The sequence below is a fragment of the Haemaphysalis longicornis genome, unplaced genomic scaffold (genome assembly GCF_048455015.1).
Source record: "Haemaphysalis longicornis isolate Haplotype H1 unplaced genomic scaffold, Haemaphysalis longicornis Haplotype H1 scaffold_7, whole genome shotgun sequence".
Lineage (NCBI taxonomy): Eukaryota > Metazoa > Arthropoda > Arachnida > Ixodida > Ixodidae > Haemaphysalis > Haemaphysalis longicornis.
Window position 1 is genome coordinate 155,239,926 of NW_027526422.1, and position 15,779 is coordinate 155,255,704.

At 43.8% G+C, this 15,779-nt stretch overlaps 1 protein-coding gene across 1 annotated transcript; it reads left to right on the top strand.

The window, feature by feature from the left end:
- Positions 1 to 1,119: 1,119 nt before the first annotated feature.
- LOC144145349 (cystatin-2-like) lies at positions 1,120 to 15,336 on the top strand. Its single transcript, XM_077676919.1, has 3 exons — positions 1,120 to 1,421; positions 8,657 to 8,764; positions 15,218 to 15,336. The coding sequence occupies exons 1-3, from the start codon at positions 1,194 to 1,196 to the stop codon at positions 15,296 to 15,298; spliced, it is 417 nt and encodes a 138-aa protein (XP_077533045.1). The 5' UTR covers positions 1,120 to 1,193; the 3' UTR covers positions 15,299 to 15,336.
- The last annotated feature ends 443 nt before the right edge of the window (positions 15,337 to 15,779 follow it).

Consider the following 15,779-nt stretch of genomic DNA (forward strand, 5'->3'; position numbering starts at 1 on the left):
GTAATTGATCTGTTAGGATCAGTTCGAGTGTTCTCCTGAAAGATCTCCTGCCATAAAAACTGTTTTATTCAAGGGCTGTCAGGCTTAAGCGAGTGCCCCTCCTTTTTCTTGCTAAGCGGTAAGCGCCGTGCTACCCGCTTGAAGTACGATTCTATGGCATCGTTATGTGAGTTTAAGATGCAAGAACAATGCTTCTTGCACTCCGGTTCTAACATAATCAGCAACATCTGACTTTATGATGGCCACTGTATTCAGGCCAGCACCATTGGAAACGTTATTTCTGGGTGAGCGTTTTAGTTCTTAGGGAACTGATTTTGATGTTTCTTTTGTGCAGTTTATTTTTAAACACCATGTCGGATGAGCATAAATAGCCACCTATTTCACTCCTAAGGCACACCTTGGGTACAAGTAAGTAGTTTCACCTTTCAATTGGTTTTTTTCTTGTCGCTTAGTTTTCTTCCCAGTACTATAACCAGCAATCTACTGCAGAAAAGTGTGTTGTCATGCATCGCCTAGCGGTGGTGCAACGTCATGCTTAAACCAACGTAGAATGCCAGCATTCTATCTGGATTGTGATCATAACAAATTGGCACCGGTAATCGGTCTGCCTCGGTATCCATAACCGGCTTTTTTAACGCACACTAAAACCGTATGCATTACTGCACTGACACCAGTAAAGACAATGTTACCCTAATATGCTCACAAAGTACTGGATAGTGTGAATAAGTTTTCGGAATAGCGCACCATTCACTATGAAACATTCCATTAAAAGCAGTGCTCCGAAAAACCAAATTCGTAGCAACAAAAAGAGTCTCTGCGTTCATTTGGAAACTTTCTCATAACAGCTTTTTTTACATTCAGCAGTGTCAAATCTTACGTCCAAAAACGAAACGATAGAAGTCTGTAATTCAATCATCAGTCTTATTAGCACGACAGCGAAGTGCGGCGCCGTCCATAATTCATCCATTTATTGCTTTTCTTTATTTTTTTCACCCACCCTAAAATAACGTAACGTGCGGTTTTGATGTGCTATTCTGAATAAACAAAATAGTAAGTACCTGCAGGAATTTTTCAGAGACGACGGTTTTGTTGGCAGGTTACGCATTCATCGTGAACTGCAAGATTCACGTGTTTTCCTGCTTTCCCTGAGCTATCTTGCACGGAGGAGAAAGAGAAAGCATGGAAAGTAAATCATGATTCGCTTCGTCACCTTCTCGGCCGTCATGCTGGCAGCCCTTGGCGTTGCGTGCGCTGCGCAGGACGTGGACTACACAGATCCTCCGATCGTTGGAGGCTTTGAAACTCGAGATCCCAAAGACCCGAAATACAAGGAACTTGCGCACTTCGCCATGGCATTTCGCTACGACGGCAAGCAGGAGTACTGGGACACCGTGCTCGAAATGAAAGAAGTGCAGAGGCAGGTAGGTTTACCCCGAGATGTATGATTTATGGAATTCATTTTGGGGAAATTTCCTGGTGACGCTAAGAACACTGCAACTCTACGCATATTGCTTACACCGTAATCGAATACACAAAAGACGCTCCTGCATAGGTCTGGAAGAAGGCCAGTTGTTTGTGCCGCCCACCTGCAGGCATTACGCGGAATACGCGGAAAGCACAGTCATACAGTGCGAATATGTACTTTTCTTTATATTTTTTATCTGAATAAATACATGAATATATACCTTGATAAACAGGATGATCTCACCTTTTAAGTGTTTTAAATAATGAAAGCGGGTCTAGAAATATCTCGTTGTCATTCTTGTTATCACCTCAGTTTTCACGAATAATCAATTGTACCCGAAGTGTTACTACTCAGCAGAATATTACTGTATTGATTCCCATAAGTTAGGTTCGTGCAGTTACGGCGTTAAACAGGCACTGTAGGGAAGAATGTATATTACAGTTCAATATCTGGATGGGATATACTACAATTCTAATCGGGCTGCAATGAGAACCAACTGCCCCAATAATCTCCGCCAAGGGGCAGCAGTATATATAACAATCAATATAACAGCTGCCGTAACAACACGGCACCATATGTGCATTGTATTTCTGGGGTTCTTCTGCATTAAAATCGCGGATGGTGGCTAAATATTTCTCATTATATATTGATTTAACAGGTTCTGCCTCTTATCACTACTGTAATTCAGTTTTTTTTCCGTACGCTCGTTGTTGGGGAAAAAAAATTTCCGCGCCTTCCCGCGAGGGGACCAGGAGTAAATGCAGAGCTTGGGGCCTCAGTACTGATTGAAGGCAGTGTTGCTTCCATCGCTTCTTCTGTGATGCTGGAGTAGCAGACACGAGTAAACGTGGGAGCGAGCGTCAACCAAGGAAGGAAGGAGCAACGCAGTGACTGAAATACGAGCGACCGCTAGCCGCTATATTTGCAGCGCGCGCAGTAGAGGGAGAGCACTACGGGGGGGAGAGCGCGCATGCGCGAGCAGCGCGCCCCCTTCCATGGCCCACCGCGCTGCTATCACGCACCTGTTACGCCGAGACCGCGACGGAGCGAACGGGCTGACTACGACGCATGCGTGCGCCACCTGCTGTTGAGAGAGAGGAGGGAAGGAGAGGCGCACCTGCTGCGGACGCGGAACTGTTGACACCGTCCGACGCAGGAACAGGCGAGGCTAGGAAATGCTCTGCATTTAAAAGGGGCTGTACCGATAAGGCGAGAAGGTCGTAATCAGAGGATATTGAATCTAACGTTGATTGATAAACGCGTTTAGGGTTTAACGCTCCGACGCAACACAGGAGATGCGGCGCGTCATAGTGGAATGCTTCGGATTAATTTCGACCACGTGTGCCGAAATGTCGCGCACACTGGCGTTTTCTGCTTTTCGCCTCCATCAGAAAAGCGGCCGCGATGGACGAGAATCGAACCCTCCACCTCGTGCTTAGCAGCGCAACGCCTTATCCACTGAGCAACCAAGTCGGGTGATTCAATCTAACGTACCTGTTGACATTCAGCCTTAGAGAGGACATGCTGAAAAAATACAAGTTTTGTTTATTCGAACGATTTCGTGCTTTATAGTACCACCAGCACTTACTTCTCCAGACGAAAACGATGCCGTGTTCGCTGAGATGTTCCACAATTTCGGTTAAAATTTTGATTCTCCCGCCAAATCCCGCGTTTTCGTGACGTCTGCTATGAAGTCACAAGGACGAGCATTTAAAACAACTACCAGTGCGTCATTAGGCTCTGTAGCCTTGCTTACCGCCAGTCCTTCCACATGGCACTAAATACTGAGCCGATACAGTTGTCTGTCATTGCTTTGTTTCTGACCTCTTTTGACTCTGGTTGATTTTTGTTACGGTAGAAAGTAGTCGTTTCGTAAAATATGGGGTATGCTTGACAAAAAGGGTCACGTAAGAAAAAGTCGCTTACGCCGATAGTCCAGTGTCGTGTAAGAAAACTCTATAGCGGCGGAATGCTTCGCAGCAGAAACAAGCGTAGTTCGCCCAGAAGCAAACCAACGAGCATTGAAACGTTTATGTTACCATGTACTTTGGTAATTTCCAATGGTTACTCCACCATTCGTACTGCTGTAAACTAAATATTTATATTATTTAAAAGCAAATAGCTCGTTCAGCTAGCTTATAGGCCCCGCGGAATACGATTTGTTTATGCCGGTGTCAGCGAACCCCAGAGCTTGTAGATAAAACATCATATTTCCGCTGCCGGAAATGAGCTTGTGCGTCGCACGGTCATTTCCTTTTTTTTTAATTAAATAGCTCATTTGAGCCGAGTGTGCACTCACCCAGGTGTCAGTATAATTACAATGGGGCAATCCTTCGAATGAACCAAACATTGATTTTGTCTGCACGGTGTCTTTAATGGAGCACTGACACTGAAATTTTATATTACACTTTTATGCCTTTTATCGATGTTTAATGGTCTGGCGAACCTGAAACAGCACTTCAAATACTTCAGCGCGCGATAGTTAATTACATTGAACGGCCTGAAAAACGTTTGTTTCAATTTCCTGGCTTTCATACTTTATTCCTTTATTAATTCCTTTATTAATTCCATAATAAAAAAAACAAAAAAAAATTCTTGGAAGGAAACCCGCTCCATTCAAGCTGGGGCAGGTTAACAGCCAATAAAAAAATAAATAAAAAGGAGCGATAGCCCAAAAATATATTTTTTTTGTAGAAACCAATTTGTAGTTGAGAAAAAAAAATGATACTTAGCACCAAACCAAACTCTCCATGCTTACCCAAATCACAGGCAGCAAGCTAATAGCGAACTGGTGAAGCACCAATGACAAAAATAAATCAGAATAAGGTCAAATAAAATATACACACTAAGGCAGCCCCGCACACTGCAAAAAGAAAAAGGTAAACAGTTCACATATTATCTGGCATCGCGCCGTACCGAAAAGCGGTCTACAACACTATATGCGCCGCTCATCCTGAACGGCGCATATGACAGACTCCCGGGCTGACTTCAGCGCTTTGTGCGGACGTCACTGGAGCCGGCTTGAGAGGGCGTTGCGCCCGCTCGCCCCACGTGGGGCCGCGCGCGTGAAGTGACGTCACGAGTTTCTGGCGAGCGCTGTCGCGTCACTTCTTTTTCCTCTCATGGAGTGATGTCATGCTAATGTCAATTTGCTGAGTGCCGCTCCGCCCACCTGCTCAGTCGGCGCGATAAATGAGATCCAATTGAATTATGTTCTTCGCGTTGCCGACCGCTCATACTTAAGCCAGGGTATTATGATGAGTGAAGGAAGCGAACTGTGAAATAATATTAACGCCGAAAATTTATGTCAGTGCTCATTAAGGGGTATTCTAGAGACAGCGCGGGGAAAGCCTCGCCATCGCTAGAATTATAGGTAATCAAAGCTTCCAGAGCAGTCATAAGTATCGCCTGATAAGTTGGAAATTTTACGAATTTGACTGGGCACTTCGGGCGCACGGTTATTTATTATTCGAGAAATATCGGATACTGACCCATAATATTGGCTTTACGCTTTTCATTTATGTGCAATGTTTTCGATAAAAAGAAGAGTAACAATGTTTTTTTTCAACAGCATTGAATTGATAAAAAACGGGCGTCCATTTATACTAATATCCGTGCTTTGGTCGGTTATTTACCGTAGAAATGCTGCGGCTGCACAAAGCAATACAGCTGAAATTCTCAAGGAGCGCTGTCGTGCTGCTCTTTGTGTGGTAGCACAATTATTGGCGTGCTTGATAAATATGCATTCAGTGCCCCAATAGGTGTCGGTCTTGGTGTAGAAGCTGGTAACTATATACTGTTGCCACAAATTTTGTACTTGAGATTGGAAGATGGAGGGCAGCCAGTATGCCTTCATTCTGTATATATTTTGTAGATTCCAGTGGTATATTTTTGTACGTATAGCTGTATTTGGTACCCTTTTGGTACTTCATATTTACGGTATAGTACATGGTACTTGGTATGGTATGGTACTTGATACTTGATAGTTCTGTAGTATGGTACTTGATACTTCGTACTTTGATATGGTATGGTACTTGATAGGTACTTTGATATGGTACTTGATAGCTGTACTTCGTAACTGTAGTAGTAGATTTTGGTACGCTTAGGCTGGTGATGAATACAGCTATACTTTGCTTGCTCCCTCAAAGACCAAATATATGTATATTCATAGCAAAAAAGGTATGTTATGCAAACAAACTGGGAGTGTAGTTTCCTCAACGCATCTAAAACCAAATCGACTTTGGCTGAAGATAGCTACTTTCTTATTAATTATTTTCCAGAAATCTTCATTTTCAGACTGTAGAAGTATTGAATTTATTCTTTTCTCCTTATCTCATTTCCCTGAATTCTGCAGCGACATGTATTATTAGAGACTGAATCCCAACCGTGCCTGACACCCCGGTTAGCAATTTACACACCATGCAGAATACTATTACAAAGCACAGGAATACAGATTATTTGCACAATAATAACGTACAGAGCGATAAGCCTACAAAGTCAAAACGCGGAAATTTTTGCTCCTATAAACCATAAGAAGAGCTGTTGGTGTCATTCTTAACAGGGTCAAAAGAGAAGACGAGCCAAACATGACATAGGAACAGCGCTAATGCACACTGCGGTGTTAAGGACACTTTTGTTCCAGCTGACTCCTTTGAGAACAGAGTGCACCGTGCAAAGTAGTGGGGCTGTGTTGTGACGCAGAAAACACCTTGCCCAAATAAAAATGACACCCTGAATTTAACCGAACATATGTGTTTTTAGTTAATAGTTTTAAACACGTAGTAGTTTTAAGGCACGTAAAATGAAGTAGCTTATAAGGTGCTGTGGCGAAGTCCGACCACTTTTCCGCCAGCACTTGCACAGCCCACGTACCTTTCCACGTCAGCAAAGAAAGCTTGGTTATTTCTTTCTGCGTTGATTTTTTTGGCAGTATAGAGGTACGCATGATCGTACACAGCTCAATAAGACCCCTGTATAATGTTTAGCTTTGAATGTTGCATGGACGCTTTGAAATCCTCCTAAACCCTTAGTTTGTTCTAGCAAACCTGCCCCTGACCGCCCCATGCCATATAATTTGCGGAGTTCGCGCAACATACTGTGTCGGTTATTCACTTCGTAGATTCACAATTCTTAAAGCCACACTTTTTGTTTGTGTCGTCGCCTGGTACCGTCGTTTCTTTTTATTGCCCCCGTGTTAGTTTGCACTTTCAAGGAGCAAATAGGTGATAACAACTCCTTGAATTATGAAACATTGCAATTTCACCGTTTGAATTCAATATGAATAGCTACAAGAGGGTCCTAAATGAGGATTATGGTCATTTTCAATCCTTCCCTAGCATATTCAGGTTGAGAGGCATCCCACTGCTATACTTTTTAAGGGTGGCGAGCAGGGTAGAGCATGGGCGGAAGACTTTCTCTTACAAAGCCTTTGTTTAGAACTTCCTCCGACATTCCCAGAAAAAGAAAAACACGAGCAAAATGTGACGCTGCGCTGGGTTATTTATTACCGACGACGTTGAGATATAAGCAACATGGAGCTTGTCTAGAGCTGTCATGGCCACTTGTAAATAAATTCATTTCTGCTATCTTGTAAATACAATGTTCACCATAAAGCATTTTTTGCGTCATCTGTCCTGCCGCCATGTAAGAATACAGTACAAAATAATCCCTTATCTTTTGGACCACGAATTATTCTCTACCCCTACTATGTTCAATAGTTTTCTGCAAGCAGTCGCTGTTTCTACCAAATATACCAGTTTACGCTTACTGTTTTGTGTTCAGCAATAAATTTTCTTGCAGCACAGTTGAGAATCGTAATGATACCCGTGTGTGTGTAATTTTGAAGTTTGATCCAAATACAACTTGCTACACAAAAATTAAGGGTTATCTAAGCACAGTTAAACAAGTTTGATAAATTGCTTCCCAATATTTATTTTTTGTCACATTCCATCATCTAAGCTGTACGAACCACTAAGATGGACACCAAAAGAAAGCTGTCTGGCATCCGCATTGAGGAAAATTGCATTTTGTCGGCAGTGGCAATGCGGAGTCCGATTCTTGTTTACTTTAATTCTGTCCCCTCACGTTCTTTGCCCTGGTAGGTCATGCACCGTTAAAGCCTCAATCATCACGTTCAAAGCGGCACTCCTACATGTCAACAGTGCCTGAGTGGCTTCTTGTGCTTAGTTTCGATGCCTAAATCTCAAATTTTCTTTTGTGGGATTTGCGTTCAAGCAGGGAAAGAGTAGAAGGCCGATTGCCACAACAGCAAGATGGTAGCAATGCCATCGGCTGCTATCGACGGCTTTCCTGGAGAAATACGCACCTGTCTACGGTTTATTATTCGGATTGGGTCATTCCGAATACAGTGGTATTTAGCACTTTATTCCGTGTGGAGCTTGCGCTGCTTTTGCGAATAGTGTTCCTCACTTTTTTGCGAATATCGGAGTTCTTTTTGTAGCGCCTGGATCGCGGTTTTAGTATGCTCAGCTAATCATTGAGGCTAAGTATTTCTTTTCAGTATGTTGGATTTTCATTATTTTCCTTGAGCTGCAAACTTTTTCCACTGCAGAGAAATCAACCCCTGAACCTAGGGCACAGAGCACATTATCTAAGGAAGGTTTGTTTATTTACACGGGTATGCGACAGACGCTGGCCTGGCTTCGATGCTAGCAAAAAACGCGCCAGAGGCTGAAGTGGTTGTCCGCGGCTAGTAAGCTCTAAATACAACGCCGTCTCCGCATGATGGAAATATTCCTTATATTCTCGTCCGCTCTACCCCGATGATCCTCTAGTTTGTATTTTACGTTATTAGAGCTCCATGTATCGGTGCTTCCAAGAGCCAATAGTGTGGCGCATCGGCCATACAGGTCACACTACAGGTTGACATCACCTATGGTGAGACGCAAACGTTTCAAGAAGCCGACTCTCTTATGCTGACAGAAAATTATTTCTTGTTTGATGATTAGCTCAAAATTGTATAATTATGGATAGTACGGTCGACAGTCACCTATGCCTGTTTTCTTGGCCCATAAAGCGATTCTATGCACGATAAATTAATTGTGATTCACTTCACAGATGGTTCGACTGTGTACCCTCCATTCGAAACTCGGCTTCTTCAATCTTAAAACCGCTTGAAGGTGAACATGTGAACAATTGATATTTATTTTATGACCTCTGCCCTGCGTGCAGCTTGTTGCTGGCTGGAACTATCGTCTGGTCTTCACAATCACTCCCTCAACTTGCAAGATGGGGGAGGTTAAATATACTGCCGTAAGTTGTCGCCCAACAAGCAGTAAGGTGAGTGACGTGTAACTAAAAGTGGGGCGGAAATGATGTAACAAAAACGCCTGGTTTACATGAAAACGCAAATTTTATTTTCCACGTTTACGCTTAAGAACCTTCGACTGCACTGAGAGATTGGGTACAAAGTAACACGAGACTCTGCGGTGTAAGCACAGGTTTGAAAGCTTTTATTTCACTTGAACAAATATAGTACGAAGTCATGCGTTGTGAGAAAAAGGTAAAAGGCCTGTTCATGCACTCTAAATAAAAACTGTACTAGGGGCTAGGAACCTTCCATTGCCCTAAATAACTATCAACTTCACTGGGCATAAAATGATTTTATAATGATTGTTTGAAAGTCAGAAAACATCATTTGCAAAAATGGCTAGGCAAAATTGTGTAAGATGGAATTTTATGGTAGTTGATTCGCGCTCACAGGGAATCGCCTACTTTAACCCTTGACAGCGCACTTTATATTCTCGATCAAATCCAAAATAGGGCCAAAAGATGGGACCAGGAATGATGTGTGTCGTCGCTTCTTATCCCATCTTTTTTTCGCGGTTTTGGATTTAACTTAGAATGCACCAACTAGTCAAAACCGCCGTTCTAACGCGTTTATTTTCCTTGGCCTTTCTCTCATCCCAGTGCCATTCTGCTCGTCCTTTATGACGGTCTTGCCGCATAACCTGTGTAATATTGGCAACCTCCGCGCACAAACAAGAACCGTTCAGAGAAACGTAACACACTGCGTGAAAACACTTTTTCACTGGCTCCTCGCCACATATACACCTCGGCCCATGCCTCTCCTGGTGAACCACGTTGATTTTGTTGGGAAGCCAATAAAAATATAAAGCCTTAGGTTATTCGGCTCAACCTGCGCAATAGACTCCGTAGCTCTGAACCTCCATCTAAAATACTGTTGACGGCGACCTATACATTGCCTGCAACTGCAACTTTTATATTATTAAAGCAGGGGTCCTTTATCACAAACTCGGGCGATTTCAAATAGAGTGTTGCCCACGATCATGCTGATGGTCTCAACATGCATAGCTCGCCGTCCACGTTCGATTAAGTACCTGTTAAGCCACGCACAATCCCGCACGGCCATTCTACAAATGGGGGACACCCCCTCGGATGTCGATTAACTACTTTTATAGGCACCTCCAGGTTGCACTCCTAACCACCTGCCGGTGTAATTATCCTCGCCTCTCATATTGTGTTTACGGATATATTCAGTCCGCTAACTTGCACTACAGTTTGCATTGCTTAACCATGAGCATGCCCAGATGCAGTGACACTCCAGCTCAAGCTAATGGCGAAACGCTTGTTCAGGCTGCGTTTAGCACAATAGTATTCTGATTGATTATCCAAACGAATCCACACAACACTCGGTCATGGGGCAAACAACTTCTCAAGTGAACTAATAACCTTACGTAATGCAGCGTTTAAAACGCGGAAAAAGATATTCAAGAAAGCCCAAAAAAATCCGAAGAAAATAAAGTGTTTAAGTTGTGCTGGGTGACGTAAACTCTACCGTACCTTAATCCATGCTAGACTGAACGTGCCAAATTCAATGGTAATATTTGTAAAGTAGCATTCCAAAAACCCAACGGTACTTTCACTGCCGTATTGAAATAGTTGGGCGCGATATCAAAACATCCTCAATGGTTCAATTAGCTACCGCGAGTTTCGTCATCCCATACTATCAGGCAAAGCATCCACAGATTGAAACTCCGAGCATTACTAATTACCCATAGCCCCCAGAAATTCACGCTCAAGTCTGTATTCGTCTGCTGCCACGGAATTCGTGCACCCTACTCTATAAAACGCACATAAAACTACGAGCCCAAAAAATAATGGAGACATACATCATAAAACCAAACACAACATAAGTGAAAGCGGCACACTATCGGCATAGCGACATGTGTTTTCTTACAATTCTATATGACCTAAACGTGCTACTCCTCACTTCTCTTATGGTTAAAATAAAAAAAAGGGCCCTTTTCCCCGCGAGGGGGACTCGAGTAAATGCGTCGCATAGGAGGTGGGTGTATTGCGTTAACGTTAGTGTTTGGGGAGTTGGTGGTAGTGAATGCGTTGTATCAGCAGCTTCTGGACGTAGTTTGAATGAGTCAAGGATATAAGGCGCATTCGTAGCCTTTCATTCTGTGTCGGTTTTGTGGAGCAGTAGGTAGAGAACCATGTACCTTGCCTTCCGCCCGCAGGGTCGTGGGTTCGAAACCAGGCACCGGTAAGTATTATTTTTTTTATATAGTGTGGGAGGAGGGGTGCGGACCTGTTGTTGAGAGTGAGGAGGGTAGCGTGATGCGGGAGAGGAGGAGTGAAGCAGAGGGCGCACCTGGAACGGCTGTTGCGGACGCCGAGACACGCCAATGCCGACAACGCCGGTGTACATCGTGAGTTAAAGAAATGCTCTGCATTTGGAATCTGGCGTTTGCAGACTATGCAACAATAGCGGTAATAATATTACTGGCTGAATGCAAGCGTGCATTTTTTGTTACAAACGCATTGTAAAAAATGTGGCGCGTAATTCTTGAGTTGAAGAGCTTTTCTATTTCTGCAGTCGTGGTTTGATTCCGTCTGCAACCTGCACGGCATGAATTGCCCAGTTCACTCCAGGAAGAAAGCAGAATAAAACCACTCGCGAACTCTCTCCTCGCTGAATTGCGTTAACAGGCGGTTGCATCCTATCCGCGGGAAAGAATAAAACCGCAAAGGCACACTCAGTCGTTTTTCAAAAAAAGAAATCCAGAAAGCCTCGTCTTAGAAAGGTCAATGCCATGCATGAAAAGGAGCATATCTGCTGTGAGGGTCCTGCGACTTCGAAATTTCCTCACTCCACGGTCAGTACAATATAGCCAAGAAAACAACTTTCAAATGGCACATACAAGTCTCTTCCAAATTGGATTGAAATAAATCACATCCACTTTTTATTGTCCTTTTCTACAAAACTGTATGAAGCAGGTGCAAAAATCTTCGGTGAGAAGTCGCTTGACGAGGTCCTGTATTGACACCAGTGTGACACTAATACATGCTATCAAAGCATCTTCACGGACGCCTAAAAACACACATAGCATTGCTGTTCACGAAGATAGTCACACATTTACCAGGGAACCATCAAGAAACACCAATAACTACTAGAGCTGCGTCTTCACGGACGCAAAAAAAAGCTTTCTCGTACACCGGGCTACTCGCACACTTACATACGGGTTCGTTGTTTTGCACCACCCAGAAGGCAAGACACCTTTCCCAGACCTCACGGCCCGAACAAAACCAAGCTTTGCATCCTGTTACAAAATTTGATGAGCGTGCAGCCAATTTTTGATTATTAACACGTCCGTTAAAAATACCGCCTCTCTCGCCAAATGCATCTGGCCTCACATGCGGTTCTTACCAAGGCAGAAGAATGTCGGTCGCATCCACAGCAGATAAGAAAACCGCCGTGTCTCTCCGGGTGGCATCATGTTCGCCTGATATTGAAATCGCCTCTTTATTCCCTATTTTAGGTACCAATAACTCCGTCACCCATATTATTGACATACGTTTTGTTACCCTTTCTCTCAATCTCATCTGTCGCGACCTGAGAGGAGGAGATCGGCAGCTCGCGCTTGTATATTGGTAACAGTCTCGAGGAACGAGCCGCGATTGTCACGGGCAGGCTGCTAATTTCGGTCAGCCTGCGCACTTAGCCAGACTTGCAAAAACAAGTTTTCTATCTCTCTGGAATTTTATTCTGGTGGCCCATATTTTTTTATAGTACTACTACGCGTTTGTTTAGATTGGATAGTTGCCTAAATTGCGTTGCGTGGTCGGCCTAAACTGTTAAGTTTCTGTCGGTGAGAGGCCGTGCCAAGGTATTATTTTAGATTTTGCTTGGAACAAATTATATGGCAAAATGAGTGCAGCGGGGTCCGAATGCAACAAAATATTTCAAAACAATTCAAATTACTGGCACTAGACACCACAAAAACAGCGGTTACTCCTAAGACATTCATGGGTATATTCTAGAAAACCAAATCGGCTATCTATTAACGTCATGTATTCTGCGGTGTCGAAGATTGAGCTCCCCATGTTTTTGGTGGGTTATATGCGATACGTTGCATTTCATTATCTGTGACGTCGAGGATACGGTGTATTGCATTTAAAAACGCCTGAATCAGCGTAGACATGTATTCTTGTCGAACTGCGGCGGCACTACGGTGTACCCAGATTGCAAAACGGTGTTGCAGCGAGAAGGAGGGGTCGAGACTGAGGCAATGGGTCAAGGGTGGGAAGTGCAGCATCAAGTAGACATAATATGATGTCTCGAAGCGAAGCAGAGGCTTTCAGTTCTGCCATATGAGATTACCAGCCTCCTGAAGATAAAACGTAGCCACTCGATTCAAACAACTCTTCCACCAAGAATAGTTTTGATATTTGTTCCATGTCCCACTTCAGCTGATAGGCCATACCAAGGACCAAAGGCAGGAAAGGCATGAAACGGAGCCCGACTGGGTGCGTTGTCGTACCGAGTTTATGTACAGATGAAGTGTTCAATTGCAATATGAGTGTTTCACTCGCAACAAAAAAGAGGGTTCTAGAAAAGTTCTTACAGAAAACCTATATCGCAAACATGACGATCTTCGAAACAGAATTCTATGCTACGTCCAATTTCGTAAGCACATCGCTAACTCCCCTTTTACAGTGCAGATTGACATCAAGCGTATTGTATCTGCTTGTAGCGATACCTGCCCCATGGTTTGGGTATTTCAACAACAGCATTGCGATGAACAAGATGAAACCAGAAGTCTGTTCAGTTCGGAAAAGTTATTCTTTTTTTTTGTGACCCGATTAACATTGATATTCGACAGCCTGAATGAATTAGCCTAGAATCACAACAAGGAGGGTCAATCCAATCTGTTGTAAGGGTCTCGACGGGACGGCGATCGGTTCCAGAAGTCCGGCAGGTCTTGTCGGCGGCGTTTTTCGTCACTGGCAGTCACGGCAACTCCGAACGTAGTGGGTGACGTGAGATGTAAGGCCGGGAAAGAAGTACTTTGCCTTAATTTTTGCAATAGTGCGAGCTCTGTCGAGATGTCCGGAAGACGGGTCGTCGTGGGACGCTCCCAAAATTTCGTCACGAAGGTCTGCGGGGATGACAAGTAGATAATTCGTTCTCGTTGTGGGGCTGAAATTCTTCTTCACGAAAACGGAGGTTTTCAGGCTGAATGCTGGTAAGTTCCGCTTGAACGCTCTAGGCACGGCGACGTTTCGTCCTTCGAGGTAGTCGATCATTACGCGCAAGTCGGGGTCGTCACGCTGTTTGGTGGCAAGGTCACTCTCCGTAACAACCCCGAAGAACGCGCTGTCTTCATCGGAGTCTCGTGGTGGTGGGTCGACAGGGGCGCGGGACAAGCAGTCGGCGTCCGAGTGTTTCCTGCCGGATTTGTAGACGATTGTAACGTCGAACTCTTGCAGGCGCAAACTGCACCGACCAAGACGGCTAAAGGGATCCTTGAAATTGGCGAGCCAACACAGTGCCTGGTGGTCTGTCACAACCTTGAATGGTCTACCATAAAAACACACTAGTTTTTACAAAATATGCCGGAGTGATGCTCTTTTTAAAACGATTTGGTAGCAGCTCCTGAGTGGAACGCACACAGAGTGTGTTAGCGTTCTTCGTACAGGCTAATCTCTTTTTTAAGCACCCATCGTACCATGTCCTATGCATAGGTCTATGGCGTCCTAGTTATCTAGCACCTGTTTTTTATAGGCCGCTTCACCCAACATAAAGAATGTGAACGCAGGTCTTTAGTAGACTATGCCGTTGCACAGACGGCGGAAAAATTTCTGTGATGGGCGGTATGTTTTTAGGCATGGTGTGGTATGTATAAAAAGCATTTATTTGCAGTATTCGGTCGATCTGTACGTATATGGCATGTCTATTCCGTTTACCCTCCTGCGGCCACAAATCACAATCCTCTGCATTGCATTTACTAATTTGTACCACACAGGCATTTAACGGAGAGAAATACGTGCGTCTGAATAGATGGATATACTTAGAGTACGTTAAACTAATAAAGCTTACACTTAGACTTCAAGGGTGAGTTTCAAAAACGCCATACAGCTTTGGCCACCGGCGTTTAATAAAATCCCCGCAGCTGTAATTTGAACGCACATCAAAGCAAGGATAAACCGTTAAATTCGTGTTTCCTAATGTGAAATAAAAATACAAAATTATTCACAATTCTCCTGGCCAGACATTTTTCAGGATTCCATAATTGCGTAGGTAGAACTTTAAAATTACAGATAAAAATTTATTTTATTCTTCTATCGTGAACGCAATACTTCTTGGTATTTGTGCTACTTAACACATTCTGATTCAGAACGTGTTGAACACATGAAACCGAAGGACACGTATTTCGGCATAGAAAGCGTAACAATATGAAATTGTGTTCTATTTTTCAGGCAAAGAGTACCTGCGAGGCCGTCGTGTACGAGGTACCCTGGGAGCAGAAACGAACAGTCACTTCGCTGAAATGCCACTAAAATAAATGGAGGTATTACGGTGGCATGCAAGCCGCGAACCTGATACAACCTTTAAATAAATTCTTCAGACTGGATACATAATGTACATGCTTGGCATATAGTGAACAATGTTTGCAATCTCTCTTGAATGTCTCGTCTCCGCCAATTCTTCGCAGGTTTGTAGGCGTCGGAAAACAAATATTAAGGGTAAAAAGCCGCGAAAGTTACGATGTACGGAAAATATATTTGCTAGAATGAAAATATCAAGCACCAATACGTATTGATGTGCTATCTCAACAGAGAAGCGGTACAAACATCAAATAAAACCCCGGAAATTTCCTTGTCGGGCACAAGATGGACACAGACAGTCCACGTGTTTCGGGCATCGTAAGGTCACATGCGTCATCATGCGAAGAAAGCGCCCAAAGGAAGATAGCAAACATAGCCGTCGTGAACAAAAGAGAAGTGACAAGGATACTTCACCGGGCAACACTAAGACACC